This window comes from Coenobita brevimanus, chromosome 105 (genome assembly GCF_032717465.1).
Source record: "Coenobita brevimanus isolate Jiangsu-jjx chromosome 105, ASM3271746v2, whole genome shotgun sequence".
Classification (NCBI taxonomy): Eukaryota; Metazoa; Arthropoda; class Malacostraca; order Decapoda; family Coenobitidae; genus Coenobita; species Coenobita brevimanus.
In genome coordinates this window covers 23,875,683-23,900,973 of record NC_137058.1, presented here as the reverse complement: position 1 = coordinate 23,900,973, position 25,291 = coordinate 23,875,683, and the positions used below count along the sequence as shown (strand labels likewise).

Here is a 25,291-nt window from a genome sequence, read left to right as displayed (position 1 = left end):
CTGCATCATCAGCATACAACAAATTTGAGATATTCCATCCATCACCATTCAGTATCAATGCCATCCCCCTCTCCATTACTCGTTTTTTTACTTCTCTCATCACTCCATTCATGTATATATTGAACAACCATGGGGATATCACACAACCTTGTCGCAATGCCCACACTGATCGTGAACCATTCAATTAGGTGCCCATTTACCCTTACACATACTTCACTACCATCATAAAAACTCTTGACAGCACCTAGCAGCTTACCATCTACACCACACATGTGCAAAACCTTCCACAATCCTTCTCTGCCTACTTTGTCATATGCTTTTTCCAGATCAATGAACTGTTTTCACCGAGTGAAAACGATACTCATCCCCGAGCCCCTCCGGGATGAGGACAGGTAATAAACTATGCCATTGGATTCATGAAGTTAACTCCCTCATTATCTGAATCAAATCATCAGCAATCGGCAAGAATTACATATAAAAAACACTATTTTAGCAAAAGGATGATCCCCTTCAATCCAACGATGTACTTTAAATTTTACACTATCTCTAAACAATTTTATTCATCTTTGGAAAGATTTTTCCAACTGAAGGAGTTACTGTATATATACAGCCATCATTAACCCCTTCAATATGAGGCCTTTCCTACAATGAATAAATCTACATACAGACAGGAAGAATAGATTACAAAATGTCTCACTATAGTGAAATGTTAAAAGGTAGATACAGGTTTGAGGCAGCGGTCAGTGAAGAAATAGTGTCTCTTCTTTGCTGATCTGCTTGGGGCACCGGCATTGTCCGTCCTGGAAAAATACTGAAGAACAGAAGGGGGTTTTTCCTTCTCGATCTCCTCTTCATCGTCTTCCTTCCTTAAATGAAAAGAAGAACGTTAATCAGGTAACAGAAGAAAGAATAATAATAAAAAAGTACAGTATGTTTGTGGAATGGTGGGGGCGCTCACCATCCACTCACTCGATGTAGTGCTGCTCTCGGATGTCTGCCCATTCCTCTCCTCCCTCCTTTCCTTTCTTCCTCTTCTGTTTTTCTTTACTTCATTCTTTCCTCGTCCTTCTGCCTACGGGTGACTTTACACTCCCTCTTTTGTCTTTCTTTCCTCCATTCTTTCCTGTTCCTTCTGCCTAAGGGTGACTACAACGAGTGGCAAGCCAAATGGTTTCCTGTACACCATGAAACCATTTACTATGCTGAGTGGTAACCATATAACCAAATTATGGCGCCTGGTGGTTAGTGGACCATTGCGGTGCTCCAACTGGATCGAGACAGTGAAAATTTATATCCAAGGGATGGTTGGGGTTTATTGCTCACATAATGCCACTAAATGTCAGGACGGCTTGCCTAGCCCCGGGCTCCTACGCTCCTCATGGGGCAACGTAGGATTGGATGATGGATGGATGATAAATTTTGGTGATATCATCATCATCACTGTCATCATCACCATCATCATCATCCTGACCCTTGATCCCATTATACAAGTGGTGAGGTAGGATCCAGAAACAAAACAAGAGAAAGTACAAACATCCAGTACAAAATTATCATCATCATTCCTCCCTCTTCTGTCGTTCTTTACTTCATTCTTTCCTTGTCCTTCTACCTACAGGTGACTTTAAACTCCCTCTTCTATCTATCTCTCCTTCATTCTTTCCTCTTCCTTCTGCCTATGGGTAACTCTACACTGAGTGACAAGCCAAATGGTTTCCTGTACACCATGAAACCATTTACTATGCTGGGTGGTAACCATAATAACCAAATTATGGCGCCTGGTGGTTTAATGGGTAATTACGGCACTCCAGTTGGATTGAGCCAGTGAAGGTTTATATCCAAGGGATGGTTGGGGTGTACTGCTCATGTAATGCCACTCAGGGATGAGTGAGGCTGGTCACTCTCATTGTAAATGTCAGGACCAACTTGCCTAGCACCGGGCTCCTACTCTCTTGGTCGGGCAACGTAGGATTGGATGATGGATGGATGGATCAACAGCCTCAAACAATCCACTGGCACAGATTTGTTTCTCTGCCTCTCAACAGTCTATCTTTCATATTAACTACTCTACTCATCCCTTGTCCTCCAAGATCCTCTCAGTTACATCTTACATACCACTATTACATGTTCAGACAAATCCCCACCCCATCCACTCACACTCATCATGTCAATAACACTCTCAAGCATACTTCCCTCTACAAGCTCATATTCAATCAGGCTCCTTACTACATTGTCTCTCATACTGCATCACACCATACTGTTTATAAAGGCTCCAACGAACTCGCATGTGTTGGTCTTGGTCACTTAATGGTGATTCTCCATGCTGCTCAATCTCTGGTAGCCTCCCTATTCAGTCCCTTATCCCTGAGGGTCACACTCTCTGACCTCATCCCAGGTCATTTTCAGTTATCCTCCAACAACCCTACCCCCGACAGTCAAACTTCTCATTTTCTGCACCCAACCATCATCCTCCATCCTCTCCACAGACCCCAGCCATCTCAATCTAACCCTCCTTGTTACAATACCAATACTTTCCAGTTGCATTCTTCTTCTCAAATCTTCAACTGTAAACAGAGACCCCCCTCACCAGGCTTCACATTCAAGGATGTGCTACATATGTCTACTCATTGTCATTTCTGTACATTTGAGCCCATGAATATCTCTTCCTTTACTGCCTAGCTCTAACTACCATACAGCATTACACTCCTAACACATGCTGCATACAGAGATCCCTTGGCAAGAATGGAGAGCCCTCTCAAGTCAGGAGAGGCAACAGGTCCCTGAACTTCCTTCAACCACTCCTCCAGCATATAACGTGTCCCCCAATTACTAAAACCCTCCCAGACACGCAAGAGACTCATCAGCAAGATCAATCCTTTTATGCAAGACAATCCTTACATGCTTTCCCCAAAACACCACACACATGAAATCGGTGCCACCACATGAAGGCATCCCTCTCTAGCACTGGAAGGCTAGTGGTGTGATATTAACCAAGAGGCAAGAACATATTTTCTCCTCCATATAACTATACAGGATGTCTTTATTAAGTAAAATCACCTGATAATAGCCAGAATACACTAAAAAAGAAGTCACCTGGATTCAAGTAGTTCAGAAAAGCTATGCAAGTTATGTGATACAGACCGAGAGGCAAGAACATTCTCTTCCTCCATTATTTTACCAGATTTCTTTTCTAATGAATTAAATCATCTCGAGGTAGCAAGAATGCACTAAACTAATATGTCACCCTAGTGAAGAGATTAACCCAGCTGCCGTTGGTGCATTTGGTTATTTACTGATGCTAACATTAAACAATTATATTCAACTGATAGAATTCCTATTGGTCAAAGGCTATCCAGAATAACTCCTTCTCTCTCACTGGTACAAGGAATTAAAGTACATTTAAACAAACAACAAATGATTTTGTTCCACTGACAGAAATCCTTGCAACTAATGGGTTTACAAAAGACAATTGTTCCTGTGGCCCTTAGCTCAGCTGGACATGAATCCAGTGGACTGCAGGCAGTAGTTGTCCTGCACCATCCTCCTTCTGGGGGATTGGGAGGGAGTTAAAGGGCATATGTAAAACTGGGCAGTGAAGACTCCCACCATATGAAGGCATCCCCGTTCAGCACCAAGAAAGGCAGTAATGTACAATACTAACCATGAGATAGGCACACACTTCTCCTCCATGATCTTCTCAGCGGTGGACCAAGCAAAGCGCACTATGCTAGGGAAGCCAAAGACGGGATCCAAGGAGTTGTTCAGGAAGTTCTTGGTTACAGCATCTGGAAGGGTGGTTGTACAGTCAGGGACAAGAGTTTGCTGACACTTTCCTGTTGTCTATGGTGATGCAAAGTGTTAGAACTACTAACAGCATGAAATTCCTTCTTTCCATCCGTCCTCATCTGTCTTTCTTTCCTTCACTGTTTCCTCTTCCTTCTGTCTATAGGTGACTCTACATTGTGTGACAAGCCAAATGGCTTCCTGTACACCAGGAAACCATTTGCTAATGTGGGTAGTAACCATGTAACCAAATTATGGTGCATGGTGGTTTAATGGGCAATTAAGGCAGTCCAATTGGATTGAGCAGGTGCAGGTTTATATCCAAGGAGTGATTGGGGTTTATTGCCCACGTAATGCCACTCAGGGATGAGTAAGCCTGGTCACTCTCATCTTAAATGTCAGGGCCAACTTGCCTAGTCTCAGGCTCCTACGCTCCTCATCGGGCAACACTAAAACAGATGATGAAAGAATGAATGAATGATAGCAATATAGCTTATGCACACAGGAAGTGAGTATGAGAAGGAAACGCACTCTCTGACATGTAGAGATGAATGAGAAATATGCAAGGTTAGTCAAAATGCTGGCCAGCAACTGTTGGTGAACTTTAAAATATGATACAGTAGAATACTGTGGAAGAATATACAAGCACTGACATATTGAGCTTCTGCTTATTGTGAAGGTGATTATAGTATGTGACAAGTCAAAAGGTTTCTGGCAAACCAGAAAACCATATACTATGCTGGGTGGTAGATACATAACCAAATGACACTGAGTAATTTAGCAGATTAAGGCACTCCAACTCAATGAAGCCCATAATGGTTTATATCAGAAGGGTGGTTAGGGTTTGTTGCTAACATAATGCTACTCAGGAGCAAGCAAGGCTGGCCTCCCTTGCCTTTAATGTCAAGAATGAGTAGCCTAGTGCCAGGCCCCTATGCTCCTAATGGAGCAAGAAAGGACTGGATGGTTGACAGAGAGACAGACAGACAGATGCAGTATAACAGCATCAGCATGAAATGGATCCTCTGCAGGTGGTGCACTGTACTGACCTACACAGCCATATACTCACTCAACCTAATCTAACCCTATTTTCAGACCAATGCACTAGTACCGCATCTACTTTTGTGATGAGATGTGTCAAAATAAAAATTCCCAAACATTGCTGTTTATGTCCAGCAACAACACCAAGAATAAAATGTTATTGCTGCTGTGCTGTGGCCCCAGGCTACTCTGAATGTGAAGAGAACGTCCTGCAAGCTGAATCAGCCCTTCCGCAGTCCACCAACCACTTCTCAAGTGATGGAGGAAGGGGGATTGTGATGGGGGAGGGGGGATTTAAGGGTCTTTAAGAAAGGTATCACCATGTGAAGCCATCCCTCTCCAGCAACAGAAGAAAATGTAAACTACATGATCCTACAATAAAGATTGACTATGGAGGTGAGAATGGCAGCTACTTGCTCCTTAGTGGTCTTACATGAGCAATAAACTCTTATGGAGAACATCTGGCTGGAATATCTTAACAGTAAGAGGGTAATAGGGATAGATACTACACAGTACATAGTATGAAGGCCCAACTATGATCTCCCATTGTGCATCAGAAAACTGTCCCAAAAAGGATAAAGTACTCATGTGTGACAGGGGAGGAGTAACAGTATAAAAAAACAAGCTTACCTCCAGGATAACCACTGCCCCATTCTGTAATATTCACCCCTTCCACAAACTCCCATTTACTCAGTGCTTGATCCCTTGCAACCTGAAGAAATGAGATTCAGAGCTAATTATGTGCTAGACATATGTACACATAGTATAACAGTTAGGTAAAAGTATTTATATTACGAATTATGATACTAAAATTTTCATCTCCTACAGAGTGATAAAACTAAAAAATATTTTAAATATCCCTAGCCTCATCAAAATCCATTACCTGCTTCCTTACGCAGTCATTTATTGTATCCATTCAAAATCACTCACATATACACACTACAATAAATATATCTATCTATCTATAGCCCGACACCGTGATCTCGCAAAGGGTGGCCACAGACAAAACGCCTCCAAGTTATTCTGTCACCCACAATAAATACAGTGGATAATTTAACACAAGTAACATCTCACCTTGGCACAAATACTGGCTCCAGACACACAGGGGTAAAGAGCATCAGCCTTCTTGGATACTGTGATCTTCATAGTTGGGAAGATGTCTTGTAACTTGGCCTGATTGAAAGAAAAACTGGTTAACATACCATAAACATTATCATAAAATTCAAAATAATTACCCTTTCAAGCTCTTCAACCTGATGACATATTCTTTATATCATTCTCGCTACCTCCAGATGATTATATATAGTTTAGCTTAGGAGAGACTTTTCATACTGGAGAAGTCATACATGGCCTTCACTCATCACTTCACAACCTGAGGTCCTCCTATGATGAATAAAACTGTTTGGTGGCAGCAAGAGTAATTTTACAGAAAACATCATCTGATTCAAGGGGTTCGGGATACGTAAAGTAATAAATATATGAAAAGATACACAGTTTTCACAAAGAGTTATATTAGGGAATTTGCGCAGAACAATTAGCCCTTTACCTGATGTTTTCCCTTCCTGAAAAACACCATCTGGTAGCAGTTAAACAAAATATAAATGAATCTAATTGTCTACAGGGCATTTTCCTCTAACATGGCAAAAGATCTCTAACACCATTCAGCTTAGTTGATGGCCAAGTGATGTCAGACTGGAGGGTCACTTTAACTCCCAACCAGAGACTCATTTCTAACTCATAACAAAGGTTCATCTAACTCCATGCAAACACAGAACACTGTTTAAGCTGTGAGTATGGCCCAGTTCCTTCAGATGTATAACACACTAGATACAGTGGTGCTGCACAGGCTACCACAAGGGGGTGCCAGTTCCTTGCATGATGTATGTTCTGTATTGAACCTGTTGGACGGCCCCACAAAAGCACTTGCTCACCCGAGGCTATTGCGTCTGCTCGGCCTGACAGATGGGGTTCAGTAACAACTGGTTTCCTAATGTATATCTGCTACCTGTAAAAATGTTAATCAAGGTGCCTCTTGCTGGGCCTGACCACACCAACCTGGTACTTTTCTGGTGGTCCCACCGTATCAACATACACCTCCTCCAACTGGACACCCGCTGCCACTGCTCGCTTGATTAGACCAATGGCAGAATTGTGTGACACCTCATTCAGGGACACCTTTGGCCTGGAAAGTGTGGCATATACAAGAAAACAACACTGTTGTTGTCAACATCATTATCATCTTGACATCTTTTCTCACCCAAAGATGGCATGAGGTAGAAGCCAGAAACTGAGAAAGAAACAGCATTAACCCAGGATAACTATCTGCAGCATGTCAAGTTAAATGCCTGAAGAAGCCTTCTTCCACCTCACAAGCCTATCCATCTGTATACATTTTAAAAAATAATTGTTCTTTATAGATACATCTCCCAAAAGAGGACTGTCCAAAAAGAAATCAAACTTTTTTAATAGTGCATCAACCAGCAGGAGTGTAGTGATCATGCCAGGGGCATTGTATGCCAGCAACTTTGACTTTTACTCTAACATCGTCTGCATAACACCACATCACTTAGTCATCAAGGTACATTTGAGTGACCATGTGTTTAATGCACATGATGAATTTTCTGTCTCTTCTTCTTCTTCTTTCTTTTGCCAGACACCTTAATCCCATAAGGGATGGCCACAAACAAATTGCTTCCATGTCGCCATGTCCCAAGCCATTTCAATGCCCTGTTCCCAGTTCACATCCCTCTCCACTCCATCCCCTCATCTCATCCTTGGCCTCCCCCTCCACCTCACTCACATACACTCTCGTCATCAGTCTCTCACTCTCCATCTTGTCCATATGGCCAAACCACCTCAATGTATTTCTCCTAATGCTTTCTATAATATCCACACCCATACCACAAAGCTCTTTCACTTCCTCATTTGTCAGTCTGTCACTCCATGTGACTCCAAATGCTCCTCTCAATTAACTCATTTCTATTGCTCCCACTCTTGATTTGGGTCCCTTCAACAAGGTCCAAGCTTCATGTCCATACGTTAGAGTTGGTATCACAATACTGCCATGCAGTGACTTTTTTACTTCCATGGTCACTTCCGTGCTTCTTATCACTGCTTTCAAAGAACCAGCAACCTTTCTTCCTTGTTGTACCCTTTCAGGCACTTCACTCTCCAAACTCTGATCCTTACTCATCACATTACCCATGTGCTTATGTGCACTCACATCTTCCATTTCCTCACCATCCAACCTCACTGTACATCCAGTGACTTTATTTCTCTCGAAGACCATAACTTTACGTTTCCCTACATTAACCTGTGGATTCCGTTTGTCAAACACTCTCCCAAACTCATTCACCATGCCTTGCAGTTCTCCTTTGTCTTCACTTAACAATACAGTATCATCTGCAAACAACAGTAGAAGCAGTTTCCAAACGCTGCCCTCTCTCATTAGGGGCGCTCCACTCACTGCCCTACCTTGTGCCTCTTTTAGCCTACCCAGCTAATGTCGGATAATATTATTCTGCTAAAAGTGACTCGTATGAGCTTGATGGTTAGCTAACTGTACAATAAACGTATCAGAAAATGCAACTCATTATACTGTATTTTGAAAGACTGCAGTAGCTATATTTCATTTAATTCATAAGAGTGATAAACATGACTGACCAAACCTCTTGTACATGCAATTAGAGATGCGCAGGGGAGGAATGACTTCAATGGCCCACCCCACATAATCATTCTTCTCATGGATGATGTCAAATATCTTCTCCCGCTGCTCCTCAGTCAGTGTCTTGGAGTCAGCCACACCAGCTGCCTTTAGATCATCATGCCGATTAACAGGGCAGAAGCAGATCCCATATACCATTGGACCTGAAAGAATACAATACATCAGAAAGGCCATGTTGTATGTCTGTCTTTTTTATTTATATATCTGATATTGGACCTGTCAAAATACAGCAAAAATGTCAGCCACACCAACTGCGTTTACATAATCATGACAGCTAAATAAGCAGGTCACACAGCCCACCAAAGCAAGATCCTTACGTAATACAGAATGTAACTGTCATGTGTTGCCTTTCTAATGTTTATTTTATTTGGTTCACTATAATTTATAGGAAAACTGCCTATGGAAGTTGGCTTGCTACCAGTTGAGCTTATTTGTTGATTTCCCTGATTTACAGTACCAGGCATAGCTACAAAAGAGTTGCAAATTTTGGAACATTTTGTTTATTCATTAATAAAAGCTCTAACATGCTTGCATGCATCAGCCCTGGTCACCTCTTGGCAGCTTTTCCATGCTGCTTAATCTCTGGCAGCCTTTGATCCACTTCCTTTCACAATCTGTGACCTTGTCTCACTGACATATGCCACAGACTTAATGGCAGCCATTACAATCTCACACTGATAACTGATAAAATGGTATGTATGATACCCACTCACTATATATATATATATATATATATATATATATATATATATATATATACAGTATATATATATATATATTCACTGTACAGTATACAATATAGCAGATTCCCAGTTTTTGTCAAAAAAGGCTAAAAATTGTATACCAGCAGTGTCTACACTCTTCAAACCAATCATACTTCATTCTTGCTATGTACAGACAGTTTTGTCCAGCTTATTAATACCTTCCATCCAGTGAAGTCTCTTTGTAATTTACTCTTGCGGCAACTAGATGATTCCATTCATCTTCAGGGAAATCTCTAGTAGTGAAGGGATATTTAAAGGCTGTATCTAACTCTTACAGTTAAAAAATCTCACCCTATAGTCGTTCTATTTTATGAAGGCAGTTTGGGTGGGACTCTCTGGGACCTCACACTGTTAGCTCTGTTGTCACATCGCCGCCAACACACGTGTAATTATTTGTGTTCACCTCTCTCTCTCTCTCTCTCACGCTCCTATTTTAAGCTAGTAACTACTTATAAATGAGTTTTAAACACTCTGTATAGATGTAATTCAATAAAAAGGCTGTAGTATAGTATCAATCTCATAAGACTTGTCAGGGTTGCCTTTGAGACGTTGTCAGGTGGTGACACGAGGGACAGCCCTGCGTGAGTGGGTCATACTCGGTCAGTCTCCCGCCATGGAAGCTATTAAAAAAAAACAAAAAAAAAAACGCACCTATAGACTTTTACCTCAGGGGTGGTGTGGAAAAAAGTAGAAGAGAAAAAATTAAGAAAATACAATTAGTAGTAGTTAATATATAATATGACAGAGAGAGAGAGAGAGAGAGAGAGAGAGAGAGAGAGAGCGAGCACGTGTGTGGCGACGATGTGGCAACAGAGCTAACAGAGTGAGGTCCCAGAGAGCCCGACCCAAACTGCCTTGATAAAATAGAACGACTGTAGTGGAATACGGTTGTTTGGAGGCAGCAATAAAATACAAAATACATCACAGGCTTGTAGTTTAAATTTTTTCATATATATATATATATATATATATATATAATCTTATGCATAGCCTAGAAATAACAGTACCAGTGATAAATCTAGCCAATGCAGGTACAAAATCCTAAATCTATACCAGAAGTCTAAACATTACCACTGTTAACTTGAATAACTTACTACAATCTTTAAGGCAGTACCATCATACTATTCATTTGACACTGCTTCCTGTGGGGGATGGTCTAAGAAAAAAAAAATCTCTGGCGTCTAATGTGTAACCTAACTTTGGGAGGGTGATAACCAGAGGACGAGCCGCCCCTATGTCTTTGAGATGCGGCGTCAGACCAGCGTCACACTCTGGTTAGCATTGCAACACTGCAATATGTTATCACTGATACCAAATGAAAAATACAATGACTGTGAAGACAGAAACATAAAACTGCTCTATCTGCTGCAATAAAGCTGCTCTTTATAAATCTCACTTGTACTCAAAATAATTCATACCCAGAACTGGTCCTCTCCCCGCCTCATCCACGCCCAGCACACACGGCTCAGTCTTGCAAATGTCTGGAATATTTGAGTCCACAAACAAAGTTTCCCAGTTCTTGGCAATATAGGGTGACAGATCCATTGTGCTATTAAAAGGATAGGTCTCCGCCCGAGATATTGTTTACAAACTTCGACTGCGCGGGAAGACAGAGAGCCATATGATAAATGTTTACAGAATCAATTTGAGGTAGTTGATGATTTTTACGTTATGATCTTAATATTAAAATGAGAAAAATATAGGCTTCTCAATTCACCTTAATAAGGAAGCTAAACAGACATTTACTGGGGAGAATAATACCTCATCACCACAAGATACTTTCCCCTTTCCTCATATTCTTCGCTCACATCCCATCAACCTCATTCTTTCACTCATAACTTAAGTCTCATTCTCTCTTTTTCCATCATAAATTGGTTAGCCTGGGGAAGAAGTAGCCTATTGTGCATGTCTTAAAAGTTGGGTAACTAAAATATGGGCAGTGTGACCCTCTGGGATATTTTTTTTTTTTTTTAATGCAAGGACGAAGGAACCAAAGGCCAGGAGCCTGCAAATTGTTCCCTCCAAGAAAAAACAAAATCAAGATAACAGAGCCAAATTCAAGATCCGTACATTTCGAGATGCCTGGACACCTGCGTTTGAAAGGCTGGATATCATAGGCAGTAGGAAATACAGACAAAGGGAGACAGTTTCAGAGTTGATCTGTTGCATACATGAAGGACTTGGAATAACGGTTAATTCTTGCATCAGAGAGCTGGACAGAAAGGGATGAAAGTTTCTTGCTTGGCGGGTGCTATGCGCCAGCCGTTGCGGTGGAGGAATGCACGCAGATAGTTCAGAGCTAGTAGGTTCAGATGAGCAGTGACCATTGAAGTAGCAATAGAAAAGAGATAGAGATGCAACTGTGCGGCGAAAAGACAGAGGTTGAAGGGAGCCAGTAAGGGGAGGAGAGTTCATGAGCTTTGACTCCACCTTGTTAAGAATAGCTTTTGTGGGGAGCCTCCCCACACATGAGAGTTGTACTCCACGCAGGGGCCATTAAAACTCCGTGTATAAAGTCAACAACTGTGCGGAGGTAAAGAAGGCACAGAGTCGTCTTAGCACACCTAACCTCTTGGAAGCAGAATTTACAAGAGAATAAGTCCCAAGGGAAAGAAACCCCAAGTATGTGCAAGGATGATGCAGGATTGAGCTGGATATGATTGAAAAGTAGAGGGTACTCCTGTGGAAGATTTGATCTGGTTGATAGATGTAAGAACTGAGTTTTTGATGCATTAAAAACAAGATTATTTTTACCCCAGTCAGAGATATGAGCCAAGTCAGACATTAGGAGTGCCATACAGTAGACGCTGCGGGAAGTGAATGGAAAGGTGAAGAGTGGTCATCAGTGTATGACTGGATAAAATTAGATGTAGGCCTACAGCTTACAAGGTCACTGATGAATAAAAAGAAGAGAGTTGGTGATAAGACAGCCCTGAGTAACACCACTATTGATAGCTCCAGGAGAAGGACGGTGGCCACCTACAACAGAAGCCATAGAACGACCAGAAACGAAGTTAGAGGTGAAGGCACAGAGAGAATGATAGACACCGTAAGAGGGCAGTTTGGAAATTAAAGATTTATGCCAGATTCGATAGAAAGCCTTTGAGGTGTTGAATGCAATGGCAAAACTTTCACCAAATTCCCGAAAGGAAGACCAGGAGTCAGAAAGGCAGGTGAGATGATCGCCAGTGGAAGGTCCCTGGAGGAACCCATACTGAGGATCACAAAGAAGGTTATGATAAGCAAGATTTTTTTTTCTATTTTGTTAAGAATAGACTCGAAATTTTTTGAAATACAGGATGTTATAGCAACTGGGTGATAGTTAGAGGGCTGGGAATGGTCACCCTTCTTTGGGACCAGCTGAATGAGAGCAAACTTCCAGCAAGAAGGAAAGGTTTAAATTGACAGACAAAGGGGAAAGAGTTCACTTAGGCAGGGTGTAAGCACAGAGGCACAGTTCTTGAGAACTACAGGAGGGACCCCGTCAGGCCTATATGCCTTGTTAGTATTGAAACCAGTGATGGCAAAAAATATATCAATTGAAGAAATGTTAATGTCAGCCATGAGGAAGTCAGAGGAGAGAAGTGATGAAGGAACAGCACTGGAATCGTTTAAGGTAGAATTGAAGGAGAAAGTCTGAGCGAAGAGTTCTGCATTATCAGTAGAAGAAATAACTACAGAGCCATCAGAGTGGAAAAGAACATGGAGGGATGACGAGGAAAAGTTGTTAGAAAGGTCTTTGGAAAGGTGCCAGATAGAGCGGGATGAATTCGAGCGGGAGAATTCAGAGCATTTAGTACGAATGAAATCATTTTTAGCAGAACTAAGAACAGACTTAGCACGACTCCGGGCAGAAATATAAAAGAGATGATTTTCAGGAGTTGGTTGGCTCCGGTACCTTTTGTAGGCCTTCTTGCTGTGGACGGCATCAGATCATGTGTGATTAAACTTTTTTTTTTTTTTTTTACATTAGTCAAAGGATATGAGAAAACAATGTATTCTTCCATGTCCGAGAGAATAACCTCTGTGATGCGCAAGGCACACTCAGATGTCTCTCGGCCATGGAAGCAATAATCATTCCAGGGATAGTCAAAGAAGTACTGACTGAGGGCCTCCCAATCACCAGTTCCAATCTGCCATAGCCGCTGCTCTTTGGAAGGTCACAGGCCTTACTGGAGCGATAGGACAGGTTAAGGCGGTAAGGTTGTGATCGGAGGAGTCCAACAGAGAGGAAAGATTAACAGCGTAAGCAGAAGGATTAGTTGCAAGAACGAGGTCAAGTATATCGCAGCTCTCTCCAAGGCGGTCAGGGATACGGGTAGGGTGCTGTACAAGCTGCTCTAGGTCATTAAGGATAGAAAAGATGTAGGCTTGTTCACCAGGTGGATCAGTGAAAGGAAAGGAGAGCCAAAGGTGGCGGTGAAGACTTAAATTTCCTAGAATGGAGATTTCAGAGAAAGGAGAAATGGATAGGATGTGTTCCATCTTAGAAGTAAGATAGTCGAAGAATTTTTCATAGTCTTCATTCTCTAAATGAGTTTTCCTGAACTTGACGACGAGTATGGGATAATATAAGTGATATACAGGTTACATGAAGCAAAGGCAATCCACCTCTCCTACCACGTAACCTACTTCCTACGCTGCTCATGTTGTATCAATCATTACATTAGTAATTCCTCTGTCTTTCCATTCATTTCATTTACGTTCTTGTGACTTTATCAACCAGAGACCAGCAGGCAGGCATGAAGGCGGGATAGTAGACTGGCAGGTTGGTGGGCAAATAGTCTGGCAATCTGGCTGGAAGAGTGAAAGTCAGACAAAGTGGCAGAAAACCGTTCTAGGTAGGCAGGAAGACAGTCAGGCAGAGTTGTAGGCAGGGCGGCAGATAGCTGAGTGGCAGGTAAATGGCAGAAAGGCAAAGTGGCAGGCAGACAGGCGGTCTCTGCCTGTGAGTGCGATGACGTCACATCAACTTGTCATCTCTTCACCAGACAGAAAGATTTTTTTTGTTTTCATCTTTCTTCAGTTTTGCTTTACAAGCTACATACATATTTATGTTGTTGTATACACGTATATGCGTGCGAGTTATCAAGGTGCATATATCCCCACTGACCGGGTCGTGTGTGTGTGTGTGTGTGTGTGTGTGTGTGTGTGTGTGTGTGTGTGTGTGTGTGTGTGAATTATACAAAATAATCAAACTGCTCTGCCGCCAGGTCACACACACACGTCTCTCATCTCCCTCCCTATCCCCCAGAAGGAGCATGGTGGACTGCACGAGGATGGCAATTTAAGCCTGAGGTCCACAGAGTTTAAACAACAACAACAACAACAACAACAACAACCCCATCGAGGAAACAGACAGAATCGTCACTTTTGTTTTTATTGATAATTTTTAGATGAATTACAAATTTAGTTATATTTTCTTTCTTCCTATGTTTTAGCGAGAAAAAATGAGTATCTACAGTGTGTGTGTGTGTGTGTGTGTGTGTGTTGTAGGAGTCTATAGCTTTCCCCAAGACTACGACCCAACCATTCGCTGTTACATCCAAGTCCCTACATCAGTTCTAGGTACAAATAGACAGGGGAAAACAGTCACTGGATCTGGCGTTGGAGGGGTGGACAGGGAAGAAGATGGGCCATAGGAACTCCAGACACAGTACTAGGAAGGCTGAGAAATGGCCCACACCAAATATTGCAAACACACCCTGCAAGCAATACGATACCCTGCAAGTAACACAATACCCTGCAAGTAACACAATACCCTGCAAGTAACACAATACCCTGCAAGTAACACAATACCCTGCAAGTAACACAATACCCTGCAAGTAACACAATACCCTGCAAGTAACACAATACCCTGCAAGTAACACAATACCCTGCAAGTAACACAATACTCTGCAAGTAACATAGGCTAATACCCTTCAAGTAACACAATACCCTCTTGTATGATGATTACTATAAAATTTGTCCATTTGGAAATATATCTAATACAAATCTAAATCCAACAGACTGACATTAGAAGCGATCATGCGTCACTATTAAAATATTTGAAACTGTCTCCTATATAAACTGCATATTATCAACTCCGTCAGAAACTCTCAGTCGAAACTCTCCATTGATAACTTTCGTTCATTAGGTACTATCTCCACTTAAATCTGCCAATAAGAACTCTCCATTTAGACGTGTGTGTGTGTGTGTGTGTGTGTGTGTGTGTGAAACAGACAAAATGACTGACTCCTAGATTATTAAGAGACAATGTGCTCTACACAGTAATTTTGGTAGCTAGAGGATCAAGCACAGACAGACAGATAGACAGAAAGACAGGAGGACAGACGGGAAGAGGCAGACAGGGAAAAGGAAGGAGACAGACACACACATACAAACACTGAGACTTACCCACAAATTACTGAGAGACAGGGTGGTTTTGACGGTAATTTTGGTAGTGGGGCGAGCGCAGATGGTAGCGTTGCCAACCAAACTCGTCATCCAGTGATTATACAGCCCGGCCTCAGTCAACCACGTCACCCTGTTGTGCCATCAAGGAGAATGCAGATTAGAGGTAGAATATCAGCCGAGTAAGTGGGTTCGGATGGCGGTGAGAGGAAAGGATTTGTTTTGCACTCATCGGTCTGCATTTTGCACTCATAATTTTCAATGCATTCTTGTTCATGTTTGTCTGGTTTCTTATTAATTAATGCTTCCAGCCTGTTCTTGCTCTATGACATCACTCGTGGTCCAGGAGTGGGACGCCCTCATGTGGTGGCACTGATATAACCTGGTCACTCAACAGCCCGGTTATACAAACTTCCTTCAACTACGCCCCGACCAGGTTCACCTTCAGATGTGCTTGGAGATGGAACTACTACTACACTAATATTGCCCACACGTTAATATTACCCACACCTCAGTATTACCCACAATTCACTCACCGTTTGCTAAGGGCTGGAACGAGAGGGCTATGTTTTGGTCCAATCATAGCGAAGGTGAAGGGCATGAAGGCTTCTCGTGAGGTGTAGTAGTCGCACTGACCTGCACACACAACATACAGGGAGAGATATAAGTAAAGATACAAGCATTTAAGTTAACACGCACAAGCAGAAATCACAATTTCATTTGTTTCCTCATAATGTCCAGTGCAGGGGAAGATTCAAACCAACACATGCTGACACATATCCCATAAATAACATGTAAAAGAATAACAACAAACCATAATAAATTGGTTAGGAAAAGTTGCGAGAGAATAGGCTTTAAATTAGTTTAATTTAGGTTAGGCTCGGTAATGTTAGGTTTCGTTAATTTAGGTTAGGTTAAGGTAGGTTCGTCTCACCTGTCTCTGAGAACTGTTGCGCCATCAGTACCGTGGCAGTAAGATGTTCGGCAACCATGACATGTGTGCCGGGCCGTACAAAGTCCCTCAGTGTGTCCGGGAACTGCCTAGTGAGGACGAAGGGGATCAGACCAGCAGCATCTCTATCCCGTACCTCGCGAAGCACGCCCACCTCTGTCGTCTGGCGGGGAGAGAGGTAAGGGGAGAGTCAGGATCCACACATTGACTAACAGACTGATTGACTAGACAAACTGACTGACTGACTAACTAACTAGCTAATGTGACTATCTATTCTAACTAATCAACTAACTAACTGACTGACTGACTCTGTAGTGGTGTACGTAGGCAGTATCGTATTCCCAAATCATCGTAACGGCGGGGTGGTCCAACACAAGACGAAACGACTGAAACGGCATCGGAATATACCTGGAAAAGAGAGAAATACTAACTTTTAGGCCTATGAGAGACCGACTAGGAGAGTGTATGTAAGTAAAGTGGAGGGGAAGAGGAGGCAAGAGAAAGGAATTAACACTCCTAGGCTCATAAGAGACGTCCCTCCTCACCAAAAAAAAGAAAAAAAAAAAAAAAGTGTCAAATAATACGTAGTTTCCTATTTCTTACATACAGCCAAATAAAACTATTTCACATTAGCGGTGTTTCATAGGTAAATGTACTGTATTAGTTTTTATATAATGTATGTAATAATATATAATCAAGGCACAGAAATATGCAAACCCAGCCTTTGCACCATTTGAGGTAGCTACGTTTGACATTCGCATTACCGTTACTACTGCTACTACCAACACTACTACTACTCTTACTACTACTACTGCTACCACCTGACTGCTAGGAGAGACATGAGAGTGCCAGTGTAGCTCAGTGTCATCACCAACATCATCATCATCCACCCACCCAGTACAAGGCGCTCCCATCCCCACAGTGCTGGTAGGGCTGTGTCTGTGAGTGGAGAGAATCACCATCATCATCATCATCATCATCTTCATCATCATCACCTCCACCACCATCACCAGTCATCATCACCATCGTCATTATTAGCATCAACGTCACCACCACCACCACCATCACTATCATCATTACCATCATCAACTGCGCATCATTATCACCAGCATCATCATCACACACCCTAGACTCCCACATCATGGCGTGGTGGAAGGAGTGTCTTTATAATGAAAGGATTAATGGTTCCCTATTCTCTGTCCACTTTAACTTGGCCTAAAATTGCCATCTCTTCATCTTACCGAGTTGTAACAAAGAGATTAACAAATGACGCTAATCACAAAGAAGTGCTGCTAGAAGGGTGTGGAGCCGTCTCTTTTGCTACCGACTTCCTATTTCACCTGTCAGTATTACCCCATACAACTCCACCCAACCCCACCATTACCCTACCCCACCTCATCCAACCCCATCATTACCCTATTCAACGCAACCGTTACCGCACACCACCATTTTCCTATATCCTCCTTTCACCTTAACTTGGCCCTGATTTTCGTCCTTTTGCAGCAAATTTCATGAAGCTCAGTTGCAAAATATTTCAACCTTTTGCAGCGTATTTCTTGAAGGTCAGATGTAGAATAAGTCAGAATTGTGGGTGTGTGCCTACATTCTTTCCCTCTCACTGCTTCGTGACTAACATCGTTTCTCTCTCTCTCTCTCTCTCTCCTTGTAACTCGGCCTTCAAGATGGGAATATTGCAGTTACAGGCGAAGTAAAGGGATAAACTCAAAGCTACTCGCCCCTGCCTGTATACCATCCTGAAAATAAGTCCTTTCACACTGCAAATTTTGGGTTGTTTTCACAGAGCCTGAGTTATGAGCCAGGAACGAGTCTCACTGCTTACTATACTGTTTCTAATTTTATTTAGCCCGGATTTTCACCCTTTTGAAGTTTATTTCACGTAGCTCAGTGGCAAAATAAGACAATGCTGTGGCTGTACAACCTTTCCATAGCTCTTCTTCATGACTAGCATCATAATCTAGCGTTAATCTCGTGTCACAACTCGGTATCCAAGATGGAAAGGTGACCCCTGCCATCTAGAAATACGGTAATACGATGCTTACTCTCCTGCAGCAGCACTCTGACGTACGGTGCGAAATGTGGACCGCGGTGGGAGGTGGAGCGAGCCAGCAGCGCCTCCATCAGCAGCTCCACCACCAGGGTACCCAAAATGACGGCCCACACCAAGGGGGAGAGAGGCAGAAGGAAGCCCCAGGGGTCAACCTCAGGCACCCCACGCCCTCCTATGATCCTGAGGTTATGGGTGAAGAAATAAAGTCGAAAGAACATAGGTGGGAAAAAAAGAGAGAAAGGAAAAAGGAAAGAAAAAGGAAAAGAAAAAGAAAGTACGGTTGAAACTACAGAATCTTGGGGAGGAAAACAAGAAATAAAAAATAAAAAATAAAATGAAGAGAAAAGAAAGTTGCAAAATTCCAAAAACCTCCACAATATTGATAAAATATAAGAAAAATAAACAAATTTAACCAGATATCAAAATTATAGGGTGACAGAAAGTTAATAAGTACAAGCATAAATTTCCTCCCAAGGTTGAAAACGAATATATAAGGGAAATCTTGAACCATTTGAAACGTGCATTAATAGAGATAGGATTTTCTTTTTGGTTCGTCAGTTGTAAATTTTCTTCAGACGGTGCTGGGATGATGGTTGTGTCTTTGTACTGCCCCCTCCAATTGTTTTTTTTTTTTTTATAAGTTTCGAGTCATGGCGGCGATGTGTGTGTGTGTGTGTGTGTGTGTGTGTGTGTGTGTGTGTGTGTGTGTGTGTGTGTGTGTGTGTGTGTGTGTGTTCTTACCTAATTGTTCTTACCTAATTGTATCTTTACAGGAATGAGTCAAGCTCGTATTGTCCCGTGTCTTAGACCATATTTATCGTACATATCCTTAAATTTGTGAATTGTTTTGGCACACACTATTTCATTCGGTAGTGCATTCCATTGATCAATTGCTCTGTTTGGGAAACTGAATTTCCTTACGTCTTTATCACCTCTCTTCTTATGCAGTTTTTTGCAGTGTCCTCTTGCTGATGCTTCTCCATATGTTAAGTAATCATTTATGTCTATTTTCTCCTTTCCTGATATGCACTTATATAGCATTATCATGTCACCTCTTTTCCTTCTCTCCTGTAGTGTTGGTAGATTCAGTTTATTTAGTCTTTCTTCGTAGCTTAGGTCCCTTAAGCTTGGTATCCATCTTGTAGCGGCCCTTTGAACTTTTTCAATCTTGTCTATATGCTTTTTGAGATGAGGACTCCAGACTATTGATGCATATTCCAGGGTTGGTCTAATGAATGATGTTATTATCCTTCTTAGCATGTCTTCATTTATGTATGTGAATGCTATTCTCATATTTGCAAGCAGTGTATACATGTTCCGTACCTTCTCGCTGATGTGGTCAGCCGGAGATAGTCTGTTAGTGATAATCACACCTAGGTCTTTCTCTCTTTCTGATGTGTATAGGGTTTTATTTCCTAGCTTATAATCCCAATCAGGTCTTTTTCCACTTTTACCAAACTTGATTACATGACACTTGTCCACATTGAATTCCATTTGCCATGTACTACTCCATTCATGAAGTTTATTTAATTCTTCTTGTAGCTCCCTACAAGAGTCTGTGCTAGTAATTCTCCTTTGTATTTTTGCATCATCTGCAAACATATTCAGATAGCTCTCATTTCCAGTGTTACTATTTATATCATTTATGTACACTAGAAACATGATTGGTGCCAACACCGAACCCTGTGGTACTCCACTAGTCACTTCTTTCCATGATGAGTAGTTTCCTCTTAGTACTGTCCTCATTTCTCTTTTTATGAGAAAGTCTTGCATCCAACAAAACAGTTTGCCTCGAATTCCTCCTTGATGGTACAGCTTCCATAAAAGTCTTTGGTGTGCTACTGTGTCAAAAGCTTTCTTGAAATCTAAATAGATACTGTCCACCCATCCTTCCCTTTCCTGTATTGTGTTTGTTACTCTGTCATAGTAGCTCAACAGATTAGTAACACATGATTTTCCTTTTCTGAAGCCAAACTGTCTTTCTGTTATCATACTGTGTTCTTCTAGATGATTTACCCAAGCTTTTCTTATAAGTTTTTCTAATACCTTGCTTACAACACTGGTCAGTGATACTGGTCGGTAGTTGAGAGGATTTTGTCTATTTCCTTTCTTGAATAAGGGGACTATATTTGCCTTTTTCCAAATATCAGGTAGTTTCCCTTGACTCAAAGATTTCTTGAAAATTAAAAATAATGGTTTACTTAACTCCTTTGCACATTCTCTTAACACCCAACATGAAATTTCATCAGGACCACTTGCTTTTCCTCTGTCTAATCTACTTAACTCCTCCTGTATTACTTTTTCTGCTATTTGTATATCTGGTAGTATGTGTGGACATGCGTGTTCCACATATTCCCTCTCAAAATTTTTTTCTTCTGTAAAAACTAATTGGAAATTCTTATTTAGTGCTTCACAAATATCTTTCTCTTGTGTATAAGTGATTCCCTCGTCCGTGATGGATTGTATTATATCTTTTACTTTGGTTTTGCTTCTGATATAGCTGTAAAACAGCTTTGGTTGATCACTACTTTTATTTATTATATCCTCCTCAAACTGTTTTTGGGCTTCCCTCCTTATTCTTGTATAGTCGTTTCTTGCCTAATTATTATACGCCCTTTCACTATTGTGTCTTCTGTATCTATTCCACCACAAATCTCTTCTTACTTTTGATTTTTTACATTCTGTATTGAACCATTTCTGTATTTTCTTATCTGCTTCTTTGTGCTGTGGGATGTACTTCTGGACTCCTATTTCATAAAATTCACAAAAATTTTTATATACAGCATTTAAATCTTGTCCTCTAAGCTCATTTTCCCAATCAACTTCTAAGAAATACTTCTTTAGGTCTTGATAATTTCCCTTTTTATAGTTTAGGCTCTTTTTGTAACTGTCATTGCTGTTTACTATGTCATATGCTATCCTGAAGTTATAATTTAGTACTGCATGATCTCTTTTGCCGAGTGGAGGGTGATATATTAAACCGTCAATGTCATTTTCTTGCCTAGTAAATATTAGATCTAGCACTGAAGGTACATCAAGTCCTCTTTTTCTAGTGGTTTCCCTCACATGTTGCGTTAAGAAAAACTCTTGTACGAGATCCAGGAGCTTTTGGTCCCAATAGCTTTCTTGGCTATTTATATCTAGAGTATTCCAATTTATATTTGTATTGAAGTCCCCAGTTAGTATAATTCTTTCCGATTTCTCTTCCATTTTATGTAGCAAGGATCTTATACTCTGAATTGTACTCTCTGCCAGGTCCTCATATTCGTCTCTTTCCCATGTGTTTGATCTGGGTGGCATATACAAACTGGCTACAATTTCTTTGCCTTCAGATGTGTCGATCTCTACTGCAATCAGTTCTACTTGTGATGGTATATCTAGGTTTATTTCCTTGACTTTTAGATTTTTCTTAGTTAATATTATAATTCCTCCTCCTTTTTTTAAGTTTCTGTCTCTTCTCCATATATTGTATTCCTCTAAGTTTAGTATGTCATTGGATATCCTTGGTGTTAATTTTGTCTCAGTTAGGCATATTATTTGTGGTTCATTTTCTCTGACATAATCATTCATCTCTAGTAATTTAGATACCATTCCATCCACATTTGAGTACATCAACTTTATCATCTTGTTTATATACTTGTCATGACATGGTTCTACTAACTTCCTCCTTTTTCTTCCATCCTGTTTGTGTACCACTTTCGTACCTGCAATCCTATTACTTTGTAAAAAAATTTCTTCTCCTCCTCTTCTGATCTTCCCTCATTTTTTGTTTTTGCTTCCTCCCTTTTCTCTTTCAGTAATTCCAGTTCCTCTTGTGTTAGGCATCTTTTTATCCATACATTTTTGAACTCCTCTTTTTTCCATAAGATTCTTTGCATTTTTTAGTATCTCTTCCACAGTGTTTACACTCTGGAAAGTCACCTTTAGAGGTCTTGTCTTGCTTTTCTCGTATTTCCCTAACCTTTTGTGTTCCTCTATGTCTTTACTACAGATTTCCTCTGATACTTCTTTCAGTAAGCTCATTACATTTGCCATCTCCTTTTTGTCTCTAGTGATTTTGTTTTTAATTTCTTCCTCTTCTATACCAGTGATTACTATTGATTTATTTATTTCTACTGAATCTCTGACTAACTTTGGATTGTTTTGGATTATTCTTTTCACTTCCTTTTAATGTTTTTTCCTCCACCCTTGTTTCTAAGTCTTTCTTTACTTTCACCATTTCAGCATACGTGGTTTCTACATCATTTTTGTAGCTTTGCACAGCTTCATTCACCTGTGTTATCTTCTCCTCAATATCACTGCTCTGGTCCATAAGACTGCTTGCTTGTCTAATTGTCTCTGTGTCATTTTTTAACTCTTCCATAACACTCTCGTGATTAACTACTGTACTTCCCATTTCACTCACTTTCTTCCTAAGCGTATTCAATTCCACTGTTAGTTCACTGATGGTTGTGTCTTTCTTATTGGCCTCCCTTCCTAGTTTTTCTATCTCTTCCTTTTGCAAGTGCATTTGCTTCTTTATTTCATCAATTTCATTTTTGAAAGCCATTTCTAGTTTGTGTACACGTTCAACCAGTCTATTGTGAGTCTCCACTTCAACCAGTTCTTGGTAGAAATCATCATTTTGCTTTTTACTTTTATCCCTTTTCTTTTCCAAATTTGTTTTACTGAAGTATGTATCCATTTTGAAATACTAAATGAAGAGTATGTACTTACACTTTCCGCGTGTTGCCGTAGTATAAACAAACCCAGCGGACTCAACGCATCGTGGTTCTTTGTTGATTGAACCAGTCTTATTTAAACTTATTATTTCTTTTCCTTTTAATAATGAAAAATCATTTATTCTAACCTGGTACAGAGCTTGACTCATTCAAAGATACTTATTTAGGTAATGCCTCTGGCCGTGTTGAGCTGGTATGGAGAGCCGGTAAAAGACGTCTTCCTCCGACGATGCCGTGTGTGTGTGTGTGTGTGTGTGTGTGCTACATAGGAGCGGTGACTAACACATATCAGGGCACAGTTTCAAGATGCCTCTCTGTAAATACGCTATTTTGGAAACCATACATAAAAAAAATAAAATATTGCCAAAAGAAAAAAGAAAATATTGTCCCCCCAAAAAAACAAAAGATGGCCACATCTCTCGAAATTTTGAGTATGGTAGATGTTAAATTCTCCAGATCAAAAGCAAAAAGCAATAAATAGTCCCTCTTGCCTGAGAAAGTCGCTGACCACGGGGATAGTGTAGTCCACCAGCTGGGCCCTCGTTGCTGTGACGCCAAAGGGACCCAAGGCGTAGTCCACCTCCTGACGGGCGAGCAGAAGGAGGGCATCAATACACCTTGGGAAATTGATATCGAATTTTTGTTTACTGCAGGGACGGCTACGTGCATTATACTGGTCTCTCTCTCTCTCTCTCTCTCTCTCTCTCTCTCTCTCTCTCTCTCAAAAACCACGATTATTGGATTATTATTAACTGTCCTGTTGATATCTCTCTATTGATCTTACGGCAGAAATCCCGTCGATAATCTACAAAGGATCACTACTTACTGTCCTGTCGAGATCTTATTATAGGTCTTAAGACAGAAATGACATATTCCTGCATAAGATTCTTATTTACTGTCCCGTTGAAATCTCTCTGCTAGTCATACGACAGAAATTATAAATCTTAAGAGAGATCATCTGCCTGTCTGTCTTCATAGTCATTTTATATACACCGTTAAAATAATCTTAGCATCCTTTCCTTTCAGTAATAAAGTACCGTAACATTACTGTAATTTTTTGTTGCCGCATCATTCTTCCGTCATTTTCACGTGCAGTAGTAGCGGCAGCGGCGGCGGCAGTAGCAGCAGCAGTAGTAGTAGTAGTAATTCGGCAATAAGTAACTCAATGACGTCACGACAGGATTTCGCCTACAATGAGTGACGTCAGTTTGTGACTAATATGCGGCCCGAAGCTTCCCAGTTATACAGACGTGCCTCAGCTCCCTCCCTATCCTCCAGAAGGGGGATGGTCGACTGCCAGAGAAGGGTAAATTCAGCCTGCAGTCCACTGGGTTGGCGTTCCAGATGAACCTGGGATAACAACAACTACTACTATTACTACAACTACTACTACTATTATTATTGGTTTACTACTACTGCTACCACTACTACTGTTATCAATACTGTTACTACTATTACTACTACTACAACTAAACAACCAACATGTCTGCTCCTCACACTAGTAGAGGGAGCCGTCCCAGGAACACACGAGATATTCCAGCTCTGCTTAAATCTTATTTTTTTATTTATTTTATTTTTTTTTACAAATTCTGAAGCACCTGAAAAATGTAGAATTGCCAGTTTTCTCGATATCGTACCTGAACACACTCTACTGTATCTATCTATCTATATGTCTATCTATCTATCTATCTACCTGTACACCCACCTGCCTGCACACCATGCCCACCATCCCTGACCCTGATCCATTGGGCAGTGTGGTACCGAACGTTCCGTCTGGTGGCCGATGGATGACGTACCTGACAGAATTTGACACATTTAGTAAAAAACTTGAAAGAATTTGGAAGAATT

The 25,291-nt window shown here is 41.1% G+C and overlaps 2 protein-coding genes across 3 annotated transcripts in view; both read right to left on the bottom strand.

Annotated features, from left to right (window-relative positions):
• Positions 1 to 628: 628 nt before the first annotated feature.
• Positions 629 to 10,854, bottom strand: LOC145416293 (ribonuclease H2 subunit A-like). 2 transcript variants are annotated; one of them, XM_080285292.1, is made up of 7 exons: positions 10,728 to 10,854; positions 8,490 to 8,688; positions 6,877 to 7,003; positions 5,896 to 5,994; positions 5,452 to 5,533; positions 3,659 to 3,782; positions 629 to 866 (listed from the first exon to the last, which is right to left on the bottom strand). In XM_080285292.1, exons 1-7 carry the CDS (start codon positions 10,852 to 10,854, stop codon positions 710 to 712), a joined length of 915 nt encoding a protein of 304 aa, XP_080141418.1. In that variant the 3' UTR covers positions 629 to 709. The 2 variants fall into 2 exon arrangements, with proteins under 2 accessions (XP_080141418.1, XP_080141419.1); XM_080285293.1 differs by having other exon boundaries at positions 8,499 to 8,688.
• A 4,019-nt stretch (positions 10,855 to 14,873) lies between these two features.
• Positions 14,874 to 25,291, bottom strand: part of LOC145416261 (uncharacterized) — a 29,088-nt gene continuing 18,670 nt past the window's right edge. The window contains exons 9-17 of the mRNA XM_080285260.1: positions 25,149 to 25,239; positions 23,935 to 24,026; positions 18,715 to 18,902; positions 17,476 to 17,593; positions 16,963 to 17,062; positions 16,637 to 16,817; positions 16,239 to 16,338; positions 15,706 to 15,835; positions 14,874 to 15,014 (exon numbers count right to left, since the gene is read on the bottom strand). Coding sequence (XP_080141386.1) covers positions 14,874 to 15,014; positions 15,706 to 15,835; positions 16,239 to 16,338; positions 16,637 to 16,817; positions 16,963 to 17,062; positions 17,476 to 17,593; positions 18,715 to 18,902; positions 23,935 to 24,026; positions 25,149 to 25,239 — 1,141 coding nt within the window. The remainder of the gene's footprint in view (positions 15,015 to 15,705; positions 15,836 to 16,238; positions 16,339 to 16,636; positions 16,818 to 16,962; positions 17,063 to 17,475; positions 17,594 to 18,714; positions 18,903 to 23,934; positions 24,027 to 25,148; positions 25,240 to 25,291) is intronic.

Coding starts and splice junctions, on each gene's coding strand:
- LOC145416293 (XM_080285292.1), bottom strand. CDS start 10,854: ATGGATCTGTCACCCTATATTGCCAAGAACTGGGAAACTTTGTTTGTG. Junction 5,995..6,876: donor GACCACCAGAAAAGTACCAG/GTTGGTGTGGTC, acceptor TCTTTCAATCAG/GCCAAGTTACAAGACATCTT. Junction 5,534..5,895: donor GAGCCAGTATTTGTGCCAAG/GTGAGATGTTAC, acceptor TCATTTCTTCAG/GTTGCAAGGGATCAAGCACT.